Source organism: Petaurus breviceps, unplaced genomic scaffold, assembly GCF_028583685.1.
Source record: "Petaurus breviceps papuanus isolate PSGF00001 unplaced genomic scaffold, PetGlider_PUasm1.0 131, whole genome shotgun sequence".
Lineage (NCBI taxonomy): Eukaryota > Metazoa > Chordata > Mammalia > Diprotodontia > Petauridae > Petaurus > Petaurus breviceps.
This window is the reverse complement of record NW_027185674.1, coordinates 510072-533292: the sequence shown is the minus strand read 5'-3', so window position 1 is coordinate 533292 and position 23221 is coordinate 510072. Positions and strand designations below refer to the sequence as shown.

The window sequence follows — 23221 nt, the reverse complement described above, 5'->3', positions numbered from 1 at the left end:
CTGTCTATCTCTCTCTTTCTCTCCCCCCCCCAAAAAAAAACTTCTTGGAGAGTTGAAATTAGCTGTGTAAATTGGAGAAAATCACATAACCTGCTTGGGCTTCCTCAGTCAAAAGAGTGGGTTAAACTAGATGATTTCTAAGATACACCTTTAGATTGCCACAATTAGGTAATTGTGAGAAATTCACATGCAAAGCCATCACTCAGCAACCGTCATAGCTTTAACATCCACAGATACTATTAAAATTGAATAACTTTTAATTGTGTAATAGAAAAATTGGTGGATTTGGAGTCAGAAGACTTACGCTGGAATCCTTACTTGGCCACTTTCTTCATTGGGTGATGGGGGAACAGTCATTTCCTTTCTCTAAGACTTAATTTCCTTATATGTTAAATGAGGCATGAGATGACCTATAGCTCTAAATCTATAATCCTATGATCCTAATTAATACATGATCTAATAATTATTATTAATTTTTTTACTGCTGGTTGGTCACAGTTTGGCCTCCCGCTGAAAGCAGGGTTTTATATTGATTTAATGTTAAGTCATTTTATGTATTACTCAACTTTGACCCACAGGAAAACCATAGAATGTTAGCAATGGAAGGGACTTCCAAGATCAAATATCCTGATCCCCTCATTTTTACAGGGTGAGAAAACTGAGGGCCTTGGGATGGGTAGGTGGCACAGTGAACAGATCACCGGTCCTCGGAAGTCAGGAGGACCTGAGTTCAAATCCAGCCTCAGACTCCTAACACTTACTAGCCATGTGACCTTGGGCAAGTCACTTAACCCCAATTGCCCTGCCCTCCCCCCTCCAAAAATCAGAGCCAAGATTCAGACCCTGGCCTCTTGATTCTAATTAACTTCAGTGCTTTTCCCACTAGAGTGTATTTCTAGAGACATTTACTTGAATGCTGTGTTGTTTGAAGATGAATGAGATGATAAGACTGCAGGTCACTTCTAGTCAATGTACCAGAGAGAAGGAATCATATCCCAAGGGTTTCTGGTAAATAGATTTCAGGTGATTGCTCCATTGATCATTCCAAATTTAATTATTTAGTACTGACTGCAGATTCAAAGTGGGGGGACAGCGGGGGGGATTTGCTGGTGTATGGGCTTGGTCTTCCTCCATTTGTTTATCTTCTTTAATAAAACAATCATTAGAGATATCCAAAAGAAAACTGTAAAAACATGGCCCTCAACTGTCGACATTGGGGAATCTCAGGGAAATGATTTCCGAGGTAGCTGTTGCTTTGAACCAGGAGGCACCTCAGTTAGAGAAATTATAATCAAGTTGGAGACCTTTATTAAGTTGTCGTGGGGAATAATGCTGTAGTCACCCAACTTCTGGCCTGCTCCCCTCACTTTTACAGGTTGGGGTCCTTGGAAGGCAGCTGCTCACTTCTAGGAGAGTCACTCACCAGCCTCTACCCGTGTAGTTCTCATTAACAGCTGACAATTGTTTTAAACCAACGGTATTTACTAAAATGGCATATCATAAGAATGTTAGCTATAAAGCCTTCTCACCATAAATCTGGGACAAACTCTCCCACAAATAGACCCCAAGTCCGTGAGAAGAGTGAGCATAAACTTAAGAGCGTGCTGGTAATAAGCCATCCACGTCTGGCCTTTGGAACTACAGGGCTTCGAAATCTTTCTACTTCTAGTGATGTCCTCTCCCTTTTCCCTGCTAAACAATTCATCTCTGCCAGGCTAGGCGCTGAATTGCCAGTTTTCTACCCCAATCTTTTACAATGTAAAAGAAAGCAACATTTGAAGTTATTTTAAAAAAATAACTGATGTCTGTCTATTAATCAGCTCTTATTACATGCCTACTGTGTACTGGGTTCTGGGGATAAGAAACAAAAATCTGAAACAATCTCTGCTCACAAGGAGCTTATATCCCACAGAAGAGAAAACATATATATATATATATACAATAAACATTTTTGTCTAAACATTGTCTATGTTTTATTATATTTTTATTTATTTTGCTAAAATTTCCACAATGACAGTGCTCAATATGTGGTTTCTAAATCAATATGCACACACACACCTCCTTTTCTATTTTGGGTTTGACACCACTGATGTAAGAAAGTGGTGCTTAAACTGAGGCTTGAAGGCAAAGAGCTGAGGGAGGATTACATTGCAGGCTTAGGGAACAGCTAGTTCAAAACATGAAGACAAGAGATAGTTGTAAGGCATAGAGAAAACACTAGTTTGGTTGGACCATATAGTATATGAAGGGGAGTAATGTATAGTAACAGTTCAAAGATTACTTAGGATTGTTGTAGAAGACTCTAGGGGCGGCCAGCCCCAGAGTCAGGATAGAATCTGGGCTCAGACACTTAGCAACCAGAAACACCTGGCCATGTAACCTTGAGCAAGTTACTTAACCCCAATTGCTTTAAAAAAAAAAAAAAGACTCTAAAAAAAATTTATCTTGTATTCTAAAGTCAATTGGATGCCAGTGGAGTTGATTGACATGATCAAGTCTGTATTTAAGGAAAAGTCCTTTGGCAGCAGTGTGTAGGATGGAGTAGAGTGAGGAGAGATTTGAGACAGGGAGACCATTCAGGTTAGGGGTCTAATCTATGTGAGAGGTGATGAGGACCTGAACTAAAGGTAGTTATGTAAGTGGAGAAGAGCTGACTATGAAAGATGATGTGAAGGTAAAAACAGCAAGATTTGACATCTACATAGGGTGAGAGTGAAGAGGCCAGGATGATGCCAAGGTTACAAACCTGAGACACTGTAAAGATACTGGTTCCTATGAAAGAAATAGGGGATTTTGAAAGAGGGAGGGTTGGGGAGGCACTAGAAAGTGAGTCCAGTTTTGCACATATTGAGTTTGAGCTCTCTCCAGGATGTCCAGTTTAAAATGTTCAATAGGCAATTGAGGCAGGACTGAGGTTCAGGGAAGAGACTGAGTCTCCAGTTAAGATCTGTGAGTCATCTACATAAAAATCAATAGTTCAACCCAAGTTCACTAATGAGAATATTGAGAGAGAGAGGACGTTGTAGAGGGAGAAGAGAAGAGGGCCTAGGACAGAACCTTGGAGAACCATTACAATTCAGATGCATGAGCCAGCAAAGGAAATTGAGAAGGAACAGTCAGGCATCTCAGAGGCAAATCAGGAGAGAATTGTATCTCAAAAATACAGGGAGGAGAAAGTATCTAGGAAGAGAGCACGGTCCGTATAGTCAAATGTAGCAGTTAGGTTGAAAAAGATGAGCACTGAGAAAAGATCGTCAGATATGGCAATTAAGAGCTTATTGGACATAGCAGTCTCACTTGAGAAGCAACATCTGAAACAGATTGCAAAAAATTAAAGAGTTCATGGGAGGAGAAGTGAAGGTGATCAACGTAGGCAATATTTTCAAGGAATTTGGATGAAAAACAGAGAACAGATTAAAATGAAAGCTTGAAGAGATGGCAGGGTCTAGGAAAGGTTTTTTTTTTTTTAAAGATGGGAGAGACAATCATCTGAAGGCATTAAGAAAGATGATAATGAGGGGAGGAAGATTCAAAGGAGAGGGTATAATTGAGGATGTGATCTACTGGAAAAAATGTGAGGAGAAATGAAAAAATGCATGCATTGAGAGATTGGACTTGCCAAGGAGGAGAAGAGCCAGTTTTTTGTCAAAGGCTAGGAGAAAGGAGAAGGTATAGGAGATGATATAAAGGGGAAGAGAATGAAGAGAATGGGAAAAGAATGGCCTCAGTCTTCTCAGTAATGTGAGAGACTAGGGCCTCTGCTTGGGGTGGGAGGAGGAAAGAGAAGTTTTAGAATAACTTCCACAAGGAATGAGGTAGAGAAGCAAATAGGGCGGAATAGAAGAAGTACCGTGCTGCTGTGAGGACCCAGCGGAGACTGGATAACATGATTTTGTAATGTACCCAGTCAGCATGGTCGTGAGACTTCTTTCTCCGACATTCAGTGGCTCACGAGAAGGAACAGAGGTGGGAGGAGATTTGTCCAGAACTGAGATTTGGTAACATGTGTGGTAGTAGGGCAAGGGCACAAGAGATTTGAGAGCAAGGCATAGTGTATGATAACAGTTAACTATGGAGTTGAGACTGAGGGAAAGTGAAGTCAGAGTAGGAGTGATGGTCTCAGGAAGCACTGAGGAACCTCCCGGAGGAACTGGTGGTTTTAGTGAGATTCAAGAATAGGTTTAGAAGGGGTGGGGTTTTGGAGGAGGTGGGATGATAGGAGATTGAGGCAGCTAAGTATACAGCGGATAGAGCACCAGGCCTGGAGTCAGCAAGACTCATCTTTGTGAGTTCAAATCCAGCCTCATATATTTACTTACTGTGTGACCCTGGAAAAGTCACTTAACCCTGTTTGGCTCAGTTTCTTCATTTGTAAAATGAGCTGGAGAAGGAAATGGCACAACCACTCCAGTATCCTTCCCAAGGAAACCCCAAAGGTGTCACAAAGAATCAGACTGGACTGAAATGACTGAACATGGTATGACAGGGAAACGTTATCTCCTGGGACATAGATGTTAAAGGACGGGGAACCCGGTTTTATCTTAACACCCTGCCTCAAACCTCTTTTACACCCAGGGTTCTATATGCAGTTCTATATGTATTTAATGAGTATTTCTGGTTGTCACCCTTACCCTTATCTTACCTTGCCCAAGATGGTACTAGTCCCATTAGACAGATGAGTAAATTACACAGATTTTCTGTCTTCAGGCAAGTGGTGCCTGATGGGCGGTTCTACAGTGGTCTTTGCTGGATAGGAGGATTGTGCTTGCACCCTGGAGAATGTGGCGCCCAGAGAGCTAAGACAATCCAAAGCACACGGCGGGGAGGGGTCAACCTGTGGGTCTCAAGGTAGTTGGTACTATGTGCTGTTCCTGCCTCAGAGTACTTGTATAAGAGCATAATCAGAGTGAAATAAACATTAAGGAGAGACAGTTTTGAAGAGATTTTAAGACAGGTTGCTATGGGCTGTTTGTATGTATATCTGAGCTGTGGGTTATTTTAACCTTCTATCTCAGCAAAGGTCTCTGTGCATTCTTGCCCAGGAACTAGAAGTGTTGAGAGAGGCAGCAATGGGCACATTTCGAAAGGAGCTCTGGTCCTTGTCAAGTAGATCTTCCTGGCTCTGCTTCTAGCTTCTTGTATGACTTTGGTTCAATTTCTTCACCTCTCTGGCCTTGGTTTCTTCTTCAGTAAAATGAAGATATTGAATGAGGTAATACCCAAAGTCCCTTCCAGCTCAAATATTTTGTAACATCTGTGTGGATGGGATGGAAGAGAGACCCACACGTCCAATCATCTTGATTCATTTATCCTAGGAATTTATCTTGTCTGGGAAAATAGGATCACTGTGTCTTAGAGAGGATAGGAGACATTTCTGAAGTTAACTTAAAATAATATGGTAGTTTAAAATAATTTTGGTAGTTGGTTGCCATGGCAACCACTTCCCTTTGCAAAGAGAGGGAAAGCTTTATTGGGGGAAATAGAAGGTAAGGGGAAAGAGATGGAGAGGAAGCTGACATATGGGTCTGGAAAGAGATTTAAATGGGAAGGGAGGGAAGGGGGAAAGGATCATTGAATTGGAGTCACCCAGTGGTGTGGAGCAGCCGAAGAGACAAACATGTCGGGGTGTGGCCTATGGCTGGCAGGTAGTGTGCCCACAAATTCCCTCCTTTATTCCTTCCTCTAGTGAGGGTAGATCTGCTCAGGTGACTCAAGAGCAGCTTAGAGAATGGAGGAAGGGAGAAAAACAGATGAGAAGCGACAGGAAGCAGGGCATGTGGCAAGATAGGAAGGTCCTCTAGTTCAGGGGTGGGGAACCTGGGGCCTCAAGGTCACATGTGACCCTTTAAGTCCTTAAGTGTGGCCATTTGACTAAACCCAACCTTCACAGAACAAATCCCCATAATAAAAGGATTTGTTCTGTAAAACTTGGACTTAGTCAAAAGGCCACAGCCAAGGACCTAGAAGGCCACATGTGGCCTTGAGGCTGCAGGTTCTCCACCCCTGCTCTAGGCCTTTTCGTTTGGTGACTTTCATCCTGTTTCCTGCCCCAACTATAAGGGGCGACTTGTACCTTCTCTATTTTATCTTTTTCCCTCTGGCCTTTAAGGATAGAAGAGAGCCTTCCACATCTTGATTTGCCTTCTCCACAACTACCACCCCCTCCCCAGCCCTTCCCCTTCTCTTATTCACTAAGCACAAAGTGGCAAATGTTCAGGTTGAGGGAGAGAAGGGGTAGTTTTCAGGTTGAGGCTCGGGTAGCCAAAGGTAGGGTTGGCAAATGGTGAATCAAAGGGACAGGGGAAAAAAGTGGTAGCAAAAAGAGAGAGAAGAGATAGTGCCAAGTAAGAAGGAGCTTACAGATGGACAAAATGAGTGAAAATGAGATCCAGAAAGAAGTGGAGAAAGGAGGGAGGGAGACAAGACGAGGAGGTGTGGGATTGACAAAGCAGATGAAGTGAGCAGAAAGCCTCTGATGTGTGGGGAATTTTCTGCTGAGCAATTAAAGATGTGGGAGCTGAGATGAGGGAAGAACTTGAATGTGTCATCCCAAATGGCCTTGGAAGTTGGCAGGGCACCACAAACTTCCCAACTTGGCAGCGACACGTTGACTGCGTCAGAGGAAAGAAGCAGAATGGAGAAATACTAGCAGGATTATGCCATTCGGTGTGATTATTAGGCACTATATATAGGCATTTGATACTAGTAAAGGGACCTATCCTGGTTATTCCTAACAGAAGACTGAGCAGAGACGATGGATGCTTTTATGCCCATTTCACTGCTGAGGAAACTGAATCCCAAAGATGGCAAGTGACTGGCTGAAGGAACCAAAACAGGTAAGTACCAGAGGACTCAGTCATATTGCCTTTTTGCTATCTCGTATCATGCTGCCCATAGACAGTTCATGGCCAGCCACCACAGGGAGCATCAGTTGACATGATACAGAGACCATGACTTAATAAAAAGGACTCAGGACGTGGAGGAGAGAGCAGGTGGCCTGATCTGAATGCACATACTAGCTAAATAACTCAGCACTTAACCTCAGTTTCCTCGTTTGTAAAATGTGGATAATACTATTTTGATTCAAACATAGGTCATACCTCAAAAATGATTTTTTTAAAGAAAAATAGAGAGAGAGATAGATATGGATGGAGGAAACTAGGTGGTACAGTGGATAGAGCACTAGATCTGGAGTCAGGAGGACCCGAGTTCAAATCTGGCCTCAGACACTTCCTAGCTATGTGACCCTGGGCAAGTTACTTTACCCTGTTTGCCTCAGTTTCCTCATCTGTAAAATGAACTGGAAAAGGAAATGGAAAATTTCCAGTATCTTTCCCAAGAGGACCCAGACGGGGTCATGGACACAACTGAAACAACTCGACAACACAGATATAGATAGATAAATATAGATACAGATAAACAATGTAAAACAAAACTAATTATGGGGTTCATTTAAGTCAAAATGTAACCCAAGTCAATTAGATAAACCTAGATGCAGTTTGGGAAAAACTGATACATCCTTTCTCTGGAAAACTGAGGAATATCAGTGTCTGGATCATGCACGCCACATCTCCATCTGCCCTAGTAGCATTTTCTGCTTCTCAGATTTCTGCTGCTAGATTTTAAGTTCCTTGAGGGCAAGATAGGCTTATCTTATTTATCTTTACATCTAGCCCTCACTGTTCACTGCATGCAATATTACACATATAGCATTCAATAAATACTCATTGGGTGAATTAATTAAATCAAGGGAACCTCAGAGTTAGCAGGAACCTTCTGGAAAACTCAGAAAAAGCAGTTTGGGTTAAGACCTGTTTCAGTTTATCAAGCAACACTTATTAAACACCTCTCATCTGCCTTCAAGGTGCTTATAGGTTAGTAGGAAAAGAAGACAAATGTACAAATAACTTCAGGGGTAAGAACTGAATTGTTTTCATTGATTTCATTGGTATGGGGTTTTCCTGAATGCAGGTGGGCACCTTTACTGCAACCTATAGACTAAGAGAATTGCCTTTCTTGATCCTCCCCCCATCTGTCCTGCCTCCCCACCCACACACCCTTATCCAGGGCCACACAGCCTTTATGTGTCAGAGGACTAACTTGCACTCGTGTCTCTCTGGCTTCAAGGCCAACTCTCTCTCCCCTAGTTATCTCAAACAACTGTAACTATAACTCAAATAACTATATAACAAGTTATAATATGATAAATGCATTTAAGATGTTCAAACGGTGGTTATGAGAGATTTGTAAAAGCTGGGATCCCTTATAGCTGGAGGATCAGGGAAGGCTTGAGGAAGCAGGTGGCATTTTATCTGGATCTCAATTAACAAGGGAGGATTTCCACACATAGGCACTGGATGGCTTAATGAGAAGGGAAGAGATCATTGCAGACAGTGTGAACGGAGACTTGGAGGTGAGAAAGTGTAAGAGGGAGGGGGCTGCTTAGGATTAATCTAAATATAGAGTTTGTGAATAAAAATAAGAAGAAATAATAGAAAGGTAGTTTGGAACCTGATTGTGGAGAATCTGGAAAGCTTGAATTTTCACAAAGAATGAGGATCTCCTGAAGATGGCTTTTGTTTGGTTGGTTTTTGGTGATTGGGGTTGTGGGTAGTAGGTACAAAGGACAGTTTAGAGAGAGGAGAAAGGAAGACCAGTTACAAATCTCTTAGGCCAGCCCCTCAGTAGGAGTAGGAGTGGAAAGGAGGGGTGAATGAGTGGGAGAAAACAGAGTTGGAATCAGACAGAACTTTTCAGCTACTTTCTACATTGTAATGTTTCTGTTCTGAAATCAAGAGAGAAAGAGAAGTCAGCCTGGGGGTGTAGCATTTACCTAGGCTTGGTAAACAACCTGAAATTAGCATCTTGTACTTGACAGTGTGTTGATCTGAGAGCCCGGAAGAAAGAAGTAAACACTTTGGGAAATTTCTCACAGCCACCTAGACTTGTTTTGTTACCGAAGCGAATCTGTGGTAGACATTCTGTTATTGGTGTGATGCATGAGACTGAGCTCATGTCCAGAGCTAGCAGTAAATTGCCTGTAGTCAAGGTTTATTAAAAAAAAAATTGGTGCAGTGAATCTGGAATCAAAGAGTATGGATTTGAATCCTGTCTTTGCTATTTACTACATTTATGACTGGTAACTTTTCATGTCACCTCTCAGAGCCTCAGTGTCCTCATCTGTAAAATGAAGGGCTTGGTCTAGATTGTCTCTGTGGTCCCTTCCAGCTCGAAATATGTGATCCTATGGTACTTTTTCATAAAGTTTATGCCCTTTTCAAGACCTCTCCCTTATCCTTACCTGTTCTCTGTAGTTCTCATTGCTCTCTCCCCTACCTGAGCTCTTGCCTGAAAGTGTCTATACCACACTGAGAACATGGCAGCTTCTCTTTCATTTGAATTATTTTCTTTTTATGTGTTTTGTCTCCTCACTTGGTAAACCCGTTGAGAAAAGGGGTAGTGTCAACTTTTAAAACTCCCATATGACTTATATGTCTGCATTGTAGAGAGTAGGAGGGATTTAGAGAGTATTTTCGGAAGAGATCATCTCTACAAAGAAAGTAAATACAAAGATATAAAAGTAGTTCGAGACAAGGTAATTTGGAAGGGAAAGCACTGGAAGTTGACAGCAGAAAGGAATGAGAATCAGGAAAGGCTTTGTGCAGAATATGGTATTGGACTTGCATCTTCAAGGAAGAGGAGGACTCCATGAAGTGGGGGTAAGGAGAGACTGCATTCCAGGCATTTGGGATGGCCCATCCAGGGACACAGAGACAGGAGATGGGATGTCCTATATAAGTGCCAGAGAAGAGGCTAGTTTGATTGAGTCATAGAATGTGGGAAGAGAAGTGATGTCCCATAAAGACTGGAAAAAGAGGTTGAGACCAAGTTGTGCAGGGCAGAGGTATCAAACAAGCAATCCACAGAACCAAGTGAAGCTCAAATCAGATTAAAGAGTAATTGGGAAACATTTAACAGAATAAATAAAAATACACAACAAAACACAGATAAAATTAACATGTGGTTTTCCAACTCAATATGTGCCCACAGGGAATCTTATTTACAATGGAGAAGCCCTTGTTTGTATTGATTTGACATCATTGGTGTATGGGTTTTAAAAACTAAACAGGAGCTTAGATATTCTAGAGGTGATAGGCAGCCATTGGAATTGATTGAAGAAGGGATTCACATGGTCAGATTTGTGTTTGAGGAAATTACCTGACAGTGGAGTAGAGAGATGCTTGAAGCAAGGAAAGTAGAAGAAGGGTAAGAGGTAATGTTTAAGGTATCGGTGCTAGTAGAATAAAGAGTTTAGATAAGAAAATACTGTGAAGGTAAAAATCATGTTGAGGATAAAGAGAAGTTTGGAAGACAGGATCTAGGGGTAAATATAATGAGTTCAGTTTTGAACATTTCAAATTTGAGATGTTAATGGGACATCCAATTGGAAATGTCCAATGGGCAGGTGGAGGAAATGAAACTGAAGCTCAAGAGAAAGTCCTGGGATAGACACTTAGAGCAGTGGGTCATCTGCAGAGATGTTAGTTCAACCTATGGGGATTGATGAGACTACGGAGAGAGAATTTAGGGGAAGAATAGGCTAGAACTTTGAAGAACACCCACAGTTAGCGGGGTGTGATATGGACAATGAGCCAGCAGAGAAGACTGAGAAGAAGCCGTCAGACAAGTAGAAGGAGAACCAGGAAAGCAATGTTATGGAAACCCAGAGAGGAGATAATAATATCCGAGAGGAGAGGGTGATTCACAGTGTCAGGTGCAGCACGTAAGACCAGAAGTTTTAGGACAGAAAAAAAAAAAACCAATAGATTTTGCAACTGAGAAATCATTTGTAACTTCAAAGAGAACAGTTTTCAGTTGAATGATAAGGCCAGAAGCCATATTGCAATGGAATAATAATTACAAGGTAAAAATCCCCCCATACACTAAAGGACACAATTTCTTACAGATTCCTGTGCAGCCAGTAGAAAAGACAACTTTCCTGGCACAATTCATGGTAAAATAGGATTTGAATTTAAACTCTCCTGACTTTAAATCTAATATTCTTTCCACATTCTCCCTGTAATCAAAACATATATATGCACAAATATGTACATATATAGACACACATACACACACGTTTGTGTATTATGTGTCAGATTAATGTAACTTTAATTTGATCACAACACTAAATTCAGTTTAGTCTGTTCAGTTTTCATAGCCCTATTTCTATAGCGTGGTCATCTGCTTCCCAACATAAACCCAGAAAGGGACATTACTCACAGAGAAGGAAGAGTTGGTAATCATAGGGAAACAGTTGCCACGTTGCTCTATTTTGTATCTTGCATAAGAAAAGCGGAATAAGGTGGTTCTGAAGGTCAATAGTAAACATTGTCATCCACCTACATTTTTAGAAATATTTGCCATGGGCTTGATGAAGTGAACAATATGCCAAATCTAACACTTGAGCTGTAGATTTTCCACTCTAGTTCTAATTGATCAGAGTGATTCTGTAAACTTTGGTATATCCTTTATAAATAAGATTCCCATTGTATTATGCTCCAAGCTTACTGAGGCCAGGCATAAGCGGTGGGTTGTTTGAAAAATCTATTTTTGCTAACACTAGGGATGTTAATTTTGCAATTTCTGCAATTGCAACAGATTCACACTAAAAATAATTTGTACTGTTCCATGAGGGGAAAAAGGGAAAAGGAAAGATTTCGGAACTGGCAGCACAAAGCTCCTTACCCAGAGCATCACAACTTTATCCTCAGCCAGTATTGGGTATCTTTGTGTTCCTTCTCATCCATCCACTCTGTGCTGAATCCACCCAAAGTGGTTTTCTCCTAGCAGGGGAATTGTTAAGGATTCTGACCCATTCCTTGAAGTAATGGCTTTCACCAACAAGCAGAGAGGCCCCATTCTCTCTTATTCCTTCCCTGAAGAGCACTTTTCTCTGAGGCCCTTATGGAACCCTTCCCACATTGACTCTTTTCTTCCCACACAGGACCTCATTGTTTATGTCTTAGTCACAATAAGAAAATGCCCAGGAGTCCAGAGAGGCTTATGCTGACCTGAAACAGCACTGGTGTTTCAGCCCTTTCTTCCCTCCTCGGTATCATGATATAGCGGAAGAAACACTGAATTAACTGTACGGAGATTCAGCTCTGGCTCCTCAGCTTCCAGGCTATGTGGCCTTGAGCGCATCACTACCGCCCTGGACTTCGGCTTCCTTAAGTGTTAAATGGTGGAGTTGGGCTGGGTCTTCCCTTTCAGCGTTAGAGTTTTATGAGCCAATGATGTCTTCAGATCTTCTCTGTCGCCATGTAGAGAGTATGAGTACACCTCTTAGTTCAGAGTGATAGGCAGAGAGGTCAAGTAGGCTTGGGCACCAGCTGGCCAAGACATTGAAGTATAGAATGTTGACATTTGAGGGAACCTTGGTAATTTCCCCATTCTACAGATTCAAATATTAAAGAAACATTGATTATACACCTATTATGTGTCAAGCACTGGAGAAACAAAGACAAATGTGAAGTTGCCCTGCCCTCAAGGAGCTGACGCTGTATAGGAAACTAAAGTCTAGCAGGGGTTGGGAACCTACGGCCTCGAGGCCACATGTGGCTCTCTGGGTCCCCAAGTGTGGCCCTTGGACTGAATCCAAACAAATCTGTTCTTTGAAGTTCAGATTCAGTCCAAGGGCCACACCTGAGGACCTAGAGGGCCACATGTGGCTTCGAGGCTGCAGGTTCCCCACTCCTGCTGGAAAGATAAATGACTCACCTGAGGTCATACAGCTAAAGAGGGTAGGACTACAGTTTGGATCTACTGATTTCTAGGCCAGAGATCATTCTCCTAACACCTTGACAAACCACTGAACAAACCTTCTGGAAGGTGAGGCTTCTGTTCCCAGACCTCTGTAATGAGAAAGTTATCTTACAGGTCATTGGATGAGAGCACCAAAGCACCCTGGGGCTGTCTACTTCTGCAGCGGTAATTCTTCCTCCAAGTCCAGAAGAAAAAGAAATTTTCCAATTTCTACAGAGCATTACAATGTCTAGGTCATTACAAGCAGATAGAGCCTAGTTTGTGCTGTTTTTCAGAGCTGAACTAAATTCTGATGAAGGGCTGAGGCTGAGGGTTAGAAAAGAAAGAAAACATAAACCTGTATGACTGCATATATGTTCCATCCCTTTTCTCTACTAAATATGAATAGCTTGCAGTCTCTGAGTCCCTCTCCAAACTAAATTCCAATATGTGTTTGGAAACACCAGGCCAGAATTGTCATTGATAACACTAATAGACAGATAGGGAGTCTGGTTCTGCTCTCCAGATTTGCTCTACCTGGGAGGACTAGTGAGGTCTTGGCTGCTGCTAGCATTTCATTTATAGGGCTAAGGAAATGGAGTGTTTTGTTCACAGTGCTGCCGCTATTACGGTTCTGGCATTATCTGCATTATGGACTTTATTGGTGTGTGTGGACACACACACACACACACACACACACACACACACACACACACACACACACAGGCAGCTGGGTACCAGTTATGCTAACCTGAATAAGGGCAGATTTCTTCTCTCTTTCATCCCTTCCTTTCTGTCTCCCTCTCCTCTCCTGTCTTCTTCCCTCTTCCCTCCAACTCTCCCCCTATTCACAATCTTTTTTATTTCTTCTTCACCTCTCATTCCCTACAAGTTCTCCATCTCTCTCTTTTCCCCCCATCTTCTCCTTCCCAGCCCTTCTCCAGTGACCCCTGCACCCCCTCATCTTCTTTCTCCTTCTTCTCCTGTCTTCCCCTCTCTCTTTTCTCCCTGCCATATCCCTTCTCTTCTCTTCTACTTCCCTTTTTTCTCTTCAATCTTCCCCTTCTTTGCTCTCTTCTATCTTCTTGCCTTTCACCCCCCTTTTCTCCTACTTAATTGCTGCTGCTCCTTTTCCTCTCCCATCTTTTTGTCCTTTCCCATCCCCTCTCTTTCTCTTTTCAGTCTTCATTCCAAGCTCTTGTCTATTTCCCTTCTCTCCCTTCCTCCCTCCTCTCTTCTTTTCAGCCCTCAGAATGCCCACAGCCTATTTCAATAAAGCCACTGGGGAAGGTAATGTTGCAGGGCCCATACATAGCAGTATTCACATCTATATGACTGATTCGTTGACCTCTTCTAAGGAGGAGGGGGAGGCAGCACCTTTGGATTCCAGAATCACAGGATTCCCAGCTCCCCGAGGGTTAGCTGAAAATAGAGATTTCCTCACTCAACGCAGTTAATATTGATTGGGTCCCTGCAGGGTGCCAGCACCTGTGCATTCATAATGCAGATGTCAGGCTTGTGGGAGGGCCTGGGGAGAGTGGCTAACAGATAATAAATGGCCAGATGGAAGCTCACCTGTCTTCCAATTAGAAAGAAGGCTCTGACTTTGAATGCAGACAGCTGCAGAGGCATGGGGATTCTTCCATAACAAAGAGTAAGTTCTTCATTATTTGATGAGGAGGAGCTGCTGATTAGTGCTATCTATGAAAGGATATTTGTGGATGAGCCAGGAGCAGCTCTCCCATTTGAAAGAGATTGGGGGGGGGGGGGAATGACAGAGAAAGCCTTCCTGAGGATTTGAAAGTGACCTACTCCAAGCAAAAAAATTATCTGAAGCAATGGTTCTTAACCTTTTCGTGTTGTAGACCACTTTAGTGAGACCTGTAGACACCTTCTCAGAATGTTTTCAAATGCATAAATAAAATACAAAGGACTGCAGAGAAAATCAATTATGTTAAAATACAGTAATCACAGTTGAAAAGAAAAAATCAAGTTCCAAGAGCGCCAGGTTAAGAATTCCTGTTGTGAGTTGGAAGAGCTATGTGATTTGGGGCATCGTTTCCATTTTCGGCGCTTCAGTGCCCACATCTGTGATATGGGGAGAAAGCACTTAAACTATGGGCTTTCCAAGGTGTTTTCCACCTCTGATATGCTAAGGGACAGTAAGGTCTGTAACTTGTTCAAGCTTTGAATCAATGAGTGATAATAGCTCTTACTTCTATAGTGATATAGTAAGGTTTACAAAACACTTATATGGGCAGGTGAGTGTGCCAGGACAGCTGGAGATGTCCAGTTTGAATTCCTTGCTCACCACTGTGCCTCTGGTAATTGAGCAATTGTTCTTTTTCTGAGGCACAGTGGGCACGGTAGACTTTTACTGCCCCCCAGTCTTTGGTGTCTGGATCCTTAGCTCAGTGAGTTGGGATGGACAGTTAGCTTTGTTTATTCCCACAGCCACAGGCTGCATCCCTGATTGTCCTCTGCTTGGGTTCTGTTCTTCTAGGAGACCAGAAACAGAGTGAAAATGTGGATATGGCTTAGTCCCAAACCATCCATGTTTCTGTCTCCTCCACTGTGCCTAGCATTGTGTTGAGTACATAGCAGATGTTCACCACATACTTGAGAACTGGTTTTCAATAAGATAGAATGTTGGGTAGAAAAGAAGAAGCCTTACTCCACCCAGAATCTAAGCTTCATGAGGACAGAGAGCATACCTTTCATAAACTTTTTCTCTCCCTAAAGACCTAGAGTAGTATTTTGTATTTAGTGAATGTTTGATGGATCTGATATGCTAGTTGAATAATAATAACTAGCATTTATATAGCACTGAAAGGTTTGCAAATGCTTTACAAAAGTTATCCTTTGATCCTCACAACAACTCTGATAGGTAAATGCTTTTATTATCCCCATTTTTTTTTTTTGCTTTTTGGAGAGGGGTTAAGTGATTTGCCCAAGGTCACACAGCTAGTGAGTGTTAAGTGTCTGAGGCCAGACCAGAACCCAGGTCCTCCTGACTCCAGGGCTGGTGCTCTATTCACTGTGCCACCTAACTGCCCCATCCCCATTTTTTTAAATGGGAAAACTGAGGCAGAGGTTAAATGGCTTGCCCAAGGTCACGCAGCTAATAAGTATCTGAGGGCCAGATTTGAACTCAGGTCTTCCTGACTCTATGTCTGGCACTCTATTCATCGAGCCAACCTAGCTGCCCAGACATTGGTCAATGTAGAATACACAGACAAGGGGATTTGTTTGGACCAATAGTCAGGATTAGATTCCCCCAGAGAGCAACTAGGCATCCTCACTGGCCTGTGGAGTAATTTGAACTTTCTGCATTTAAAGAAGTGGGAAAAAGGAGTATCCCTGGCCAGAAAGTCTACTTAAAGTCCCAAAATGGGACTGTGCCCAGCCTTGTTGGCCAAGATAGGTAAATGGATAGGTACCTGGGAAAATGGTACAGAACTTTAAGATTCCTTTCCTGTGACCTATTTTCTCTAAAGTTAAATTGCATGGGATTTTATTATTGTTATAGTAATAACAATAATTAATGAAGAAAATATGTTCCAACAACACACTGTGCAACCATAAATTTTGGTATCAGTCATAAGTAACATAAGATGCATAAATTATCAGTTATAAGGGTCTAGTCCCTCTCTTTACATATAGGTAAACTGAGGCCCAGAGAGATTAAATATCACACAAGTAGAGAGTAGCAGAGCCAGGATTCAAAACTAGTTCCTCTGACACCATGTCAGTGTTCTTTCCATTATACCACAATAGCCCCTAGTGTATTGCTTTCCTGAGGCACAGAGAAACATCTTTTTCCTCTCTGTATCATACACTATGACTTTCTGGCCCTCATAGCCTCTCTATGGAATACTCCCCCTCTCAGGACAAACCCAAACCCATAACCCATGACTTGGCATGACCTGTCTCAGAGATGCGCTCCCTCCACATTGAGGCAACTGGCCCCAGCAAAAAGCCCTGTCCTCACCTAGGACCAGGCCCTGCCTCAGCTTCAAGGGCCCAGAATTTCCCTGAACTGGCTCTTTCTCATGTCTGTTTTATTTCTGTCACAGTAGGGGCAAGGTGGACAACCTGTGCCCAGGCCGACTTTACTGAAAGGTGCTTCCTATGAAAAAGAAGCCATGTTTATTGTGATCTCAGCATAATGGAGAGTTAGATGTACAATGGGGAAAACATTAGACCTCTGATCAGAGGATGTAGGTTCATGACTTAGGAGCATCATTTACCAGCAGCATGACTTTGGATAAGTCACTTAACTTTTCTGATCCCCTGCTTCCTCATTTGATAAGGAGAGACACAGCCAGGTCATTTAGCTGGTTGAATATAAAGACTGTTTCATTCTTGTATACTTAGCGCCATAGTACCTGGCACATAGAAAGCACTTAATAAATATTTGTTGATTGTGAGGATCAAAGGAGAAAATAGATTCAAAGTTCTTTGCTGTTTGGAGGGGGGAGGGCAGGGCAATTGGGGTTAAGTGACATGCCCAAAGTCACACGGGTAGTAACTGTTAAGTGTCTGAGGCTGGATTTGAACTCAGGTCCTTCTGACTCCAGGGCTGGTGCTCTATTCACTGCTCCACCTAGCCACCCCCTAATATTTTTTTCACTTTTTCCTGCCTCTCCCTTTGGGAAAAAAAAAAGAAAAGCCAAATTCTTCTAACAAAACCATATAGAAATATCTCCTACTAATAAAGTTCTTGTTATTTAATAATAATGAGTTATTCTCATACTTATTTAGAGAATCTCATAGATTTAGAGCCAGAAGGAACCTTAAAGGTCATTGAATATAAACCCACCAACCCACCCCAATTTGCAGATGAGGAAACTGAGGCCTAGGGAGGACAGATGGCTTGTTCACTGCTGGTAGGTGTCTGAGGAAGAATGGCTATTCACGTTTTCCTGACTCCAAGCATACCACTCTATATACCATCCCGAGTTACCTCCTAACACTTAGAGCTTTGAAGTGTTCTGACGTATGTGATCTCATATTATTATTGTAACATGCCTATGAGTTAATAGGGCAGGCATGATTAGTCCCATTTTACAAGATGGCATGATTTGCCCCAGGTCACCCAGCTGGTTTGGGGCAGAGCTGGAATGAGAAACCAGGTCCCCTGACTCCTCATCCATCACTTTTTCTAGCCCGACTTCCAGTCTAAGAATTCAGGAGGACTTAGGTAATAGACCCTCTGGGTCCCCTGGGCACCGCCACCCCTACAGTTGAGCTTTCAGTGGGTTGTAATACTATTCCTTCACCATTGGAAAATAAGAAATCTAACAGCCAGAGAGAAGGGGTTTTTTGTTTCTTCCTGTACTGAAAAGAATTCTCTTCTACCCTCTGTGCACAAGCCCTGTGAATGATTGACCTCCCTGGGAATAATGGGAGCTAGCCATGCATTTCCATTGGCTGAGAATGGGCCATTGTGACTTAGTGAGAATCAGATCAATGAGAGGAAGTCCAATATCATGTGAAACGTTTCAGTGTTTCCTGTCTGTGATGACCTCCCCCTCACCTTTCCCCCTCTCCTGTAGCACTTGATGCCGCCCCTCTGTGCACTTACCAAGTAATATTGTGTATTTTATACTTGCCTCTGTGTAAACCTTCTCTCCCTCTGAGAGAGTGATCTCCAGTAGAGTCAGAACTGTGTCTTATCTAAATGTTGTAACTCCTTTTTGGTGACCATCCATCAGAGTTCTGCACATAGTAGGTGCATTATTAAATACTTCTTGAATTCGGTCAAAGGACTTTCCATCAGGGTTTAAATCAGACAAGAACTCAGAGGGCTCAGAGTGGGTGTTTTCCCCTATTATGGGCAAAGCAACCTTCCTCATTTACCATATGGTGACCACCTGCTTCAGCTAAGCAGCCCCATTTGTACCCTCTCTTCATTGCGTCTGCCTCTGAGCTTTTCTTTATACATGAAATTTCTCCCAACCCCTTCCTCTCCATCACACTGTCTTTGAGCTTTGTGAAGCTCTGATAGAATATTATTATAATGCAGTTTATGGCTCCCCAAATTCAGGTAAATCTTATATCAAAACACACTTTGAGTTCACATTCATGCTCCACTCTACCTTGGTTCCAACTCTGAACAAGATGGCACTCCTAAGTTAACCTCATTGTACCTCTAACTCAACTCTCATCCTATCTCTTAACTCTAACCTTACCACCAGGCTGCTGACTCAACCCTTGACTGATATCACCTCCCTTAGCCTCCTCTCCCTTCTACTTGGGGGGCTGGAGGATGGAGTGCCAGATGCCTCCCAGTGCCTTCCTGTATAGAGGTCAGAAATTGGACTTTTTGACCCCTTCCACTCTGCATCTGCTGCTCTGCCTGGTTTCAATTCTGCAGAACAAAATGCCCCCCCACAGGTACTCTCTAGTCTCCCCCACCCCTATTTTCCTTCCTCCTTTTGTGTGGATTACAATCCATTAGATTGTAAACTCCTTTTGGGCCATTCTTTTTATTAAACATAACCCCAGTGCTTAGCCCAGCCCCTGGCATGTAATAGGTACTAAATAAATGTTTATTGGATTGGATTGATTTAGTCAGCAAGTAGAATCAATAAATATTTATTAAGTGCTTACTGTGTGCTAGGCTCTTGGTTAAGTCCTGGGAATACAAAGAATATTTTATACGTTTTCTTTTAGAAATTGCCTTTCTCAGAACAGCTCTTCAAGGTAGGTGGTGCTGGACTTTGGCCCACATTCTACAGATAAGGAAAGAAAGGGCCAGAGTGGTAAACTGAAATGCCCAAGGTCAGCCACATGGGACAAGTAGAGGTAGGTCTTACGTCCAGGTCTGCTGAACGCTAATCTATGCTCTTTCTACTATGCCAAACTAACTATCTTTCTTCTTCTTTTTAAATTAACACATCTGTTATCTTTTTTTTAAGTTTTATCGACATTTTAAAAAACATTGCAAACTTTTCCAGATTACTACCTTTCTGTGAGAGCTCTCTTGTAATAAAGTAAGATAGTTAAGCAAAATTAACAACATAGTGATCTCATCTGAAAAAGGATGTAACACTCCACATCTGAAAGAACCCCACCCCCTTTTTTTAGTGTTAACAGAAATCAAAAGTTCTCTCCATCCTCCTCCCCAATGGCATTGGGGAAAAAAAAGAGAAAACAAATTCCCTAAAACAAATATGCAGAATCAAGAAAAATAAGTTCCCTCATTGACTGCATAAAGAAAATATGACGTCATTCTGCATCCTGAATCTATTGACCTCTCTATTAGAAGGGGGATAGTAGGCTTTATCATTGATCCTCAGCCTGGATGGTCATTGTATGGATCATATAGCCCTTACAGCTTTCCAAATTGTTTGTCCTTACAATGCTGTTGCTGTTGTATAAATTGTTCACCTGCTTCTACTCATTTCATTCTTCATCAGTTTATAAAAGTCATCAAAATTGTTCATTTTTTATGCTATTGATGTTATAGTATAAATTGTTCTGGTCCTGCTCACTTCACTCTGCATCAGTTCATGTAAGTCTTTCCATGTCTCTTTGACGTCATTTACTTCCTCATTTCTTAAAGCATAGTAGTATTCCATGATATTCACATACCACCGTTTATTAAAACATTCCTTAATTGATGGGCATCCCTTAGTTTCCAGGTTTTTTTTTGGGAGGGCAATTGGGGTTAAGTAACTTGCCCAAGGTCACACGGCTAGTTTTTGTGTTAAGTGTCTGAGGCCAGATTTGAACTTATGTCCTCCTGACTCCAGGGCCAGTGCTCTATTCATTGTGCCACCTAGCCACCCCATAGTTTCCGGTTTTCTTTTGATATTTTGCCACCACAAAAAGATTTGCTATAAATATTTTTGTACATAAAGGAACTTTTCCTCCTTCTTTTCATCTCCTCTGGGTATAGGTCTAATAGTGGTGTAGCTGGGCCAAATGACATACACTGTTTAGTAACTTTTTATTTATGATTTCAAATTGCTTTCCATTCCCAGGGCCACGACTTCTGTGGCAGAGTGCCTGTTTTCCCACAGTCCATCCAGCATTTATCATTTTCCTTTTTGTCATCTTTGCCAGTCTGGTGGTGAGGTGGTTGCTCACAACTGTCTTAAATTTGCATTTTTTTAAACTAGTAGTGATGTAGTAGAGACACCTATGGCATCACATGGCTATAGACAGCCTGGATTTCTTCCCTTGAGAATTGCCTATTCATATCCTTAGGCATTTATCAGCTGGAGAATGGTCCTTGTCCATAAACATTTTAATCAGTTCCCAATATATCTTAGAAATTAGACCTTTATCACAGAACCTTGGTGCAAAGATTTTTCCCCAGTATTACTTGTGCAAAGCTTTTTAATTTTATTCAATCAAAATTATCCATTTGATCTTCTGTGATCTTCTTCAACCCTTATTTGGTAATGAACTTTCTTCTTATCCATAGATCTCATAGGTAATTTTTTTCTATCTTTCTCTAATTTGTTTATGATGCAGCCTTTTATATCCAGGTCATGTATCGGTTTGGAGCTTAGGTTGGCATAAGGTGTGAAGTGACGTCTGATTTCTTCCATACTGCTGTCCATTTTTCCCAGCAGTTTTTATCAAATAGCCAGTTCTTATCCCAGTAGCTGGGGTCTTTGTGTTTATCAAATACTAGGCTACTAGATTCATTTGCTTTTATATATTATGTACTTAATCTGTTCCTCTAATTAATCTCTATATATTTTAATCAGTACCAAATTCTTTTGAGAGTTCCTGCTTTGTAGTACTGTTTGAGATATGATACTGCTAGGTCTCCTTCATTCTACCTTTTTTTTTCATTATTTCCCTTGAGATTCTTGACATTTTTTGCCTTCATGTGAATTCCATAATTATTTTTTCTAGTTCTACAAGACAGTCCTTGGTATGGAATTGAATAAGTAAATTGATTTCAGTAATAGTGGCATTTTTATTGCATTGACTCATCCTACCCATGAGCAATTAATATTTTCCAAATTATTTAGTTCTTTATTTCTATAAATTGTAATTTATACTTGTGTTTATATGATTCTTGTTTATATCTTGGGAGGTAGACTCCCAAGTATTTTCGACATTAGGAGCCAGACAGAATATAATTAAGTTCTAATATGGGTGTGAGTTCTGTCTTCTGACATCTCACCTGTCTATGAGTTTTGCTAAATATCTTGTTATTAATTTATTCATTCAAATAAGCATTTATTAGCCACCTGCCATATTCAGGACATTGTACTAGATGCTGAGGATACAAGGTTGAAGTGAAAAGAGTCTGTCCTCAAGGAATCTACATTTGGCAGGGGGGATGCAGCACAGGTTCAAGGAATGGGAGCTAGAAGGGATCTCTAAGGCCATCAAATCCACTCCCCTTATTTTCCATATTTTCTATATTTCCAGACTTCAACAATGGGAGTCCTAAGCTCAAATCCTGCCTCAGACACTTACTAACCATGTGACTCTGGTTAGACAGGGGTGAGACATGTGACTTACTAGCCATGTGACCCTGGTTAGCCAGGGCCTCAAGGCCCCATGTGGCCCCCTAGGTCCTCAAGTGTGGTCCTTTGACTGAATCCAAACTTCACAGAACAAAGCCCCTTAATAAAAGGATTTGTTCTGTAAAACTTGGACCCAGTCGAAAGGCTGTTCCCAAGGACCTCGAAGGCCACATGTGGCCCCAGGGCTGCAGGTTCCCCACTCCTGAATTCTTAACCCCTCCACTTAGACTGCTGATAATAGCTACTGTAGATCAGGAAGCAGGCCCAGAGGGGTTAAGTGACGTGACCCAGGGTAAAAGTAACAGAGTCAGAATTTGAATTCATATCTTCTGACTTCAGGCCCAGCAGTCTTTCCACCAAACATGTAAATGCACAAGAGCATACACAATGATTTGGATGGGGAATCAAAATGTTGTGTTTGTCCTTGTTTTCGAAGAGGACCATGGCATCAGGAAAATGGTGACATGACTGCAGTTGACTGATGTGAGGGAGGGAGGCTGTGCACGGTCACCAGCCTCACGTTCTCCTCCAGAGCCATCTGGATCCAGTAGCCTGATATTCATCAGGATGACTAAGCCCTTTTCATGTACTCACTTAGAGTGAGGTAACACCCATAGTCAAGGAATGGCCCCTTTAATGAGAAAAAAGAAAAAAAAATCAAGGTGGAAGGGGAAGACCCTCAGGCTTGCTGTTCCAAAGAGAAACAGTTAGCATTGACATTGACTCTAAGGCAGGAGGGCCCAAAATGCAGCCATTAAGTGGAGATTGGGCAGGGATGTATTGTGGTTCAACCCATGAGCTTCAGAGAAGAAAGAGAGAGAGACAGAGAGAGAGAGACAGAGAGAGAGACAGAGAGAGAGAGACAGAGACAGAGAGACAGACAGAGAGAGAGAGAGAAAGAGAGAGAAAGAGAGAGA

General features: G+C 42.0%; 1 protein-coding gene across 7 annotated transcripts in view; it reads left to right on the top strand.

Moving 5' to 3' along the window:
- Positions 1-23221, top strand: part of MAPK4 (mitogen-activated protein kinase 4) — a 241106-nt gene that overhangs the window by 126840 nt on the left and 91045 nt on the right. For 2 of the 7 annotated variants that reach the window (XM_069104219.1, XM_069104199.1), the window contains exon 3: positions 6738-6836. The exons of the other annotated variants lie outside the window; for them this stretch is intronic. In XM_069104219.1, coding sequence (XP_068960320.1) covers positions 6804-6836 — 33 coding nt within the window. In that variant the 5' untranslated portion in view covers positions 6738-6803. The remainder of the gene's footprint in view (positions 1-6737; positions 6837-23221) is intronic. 7 annotated transcript variants of the gene reach the window in all.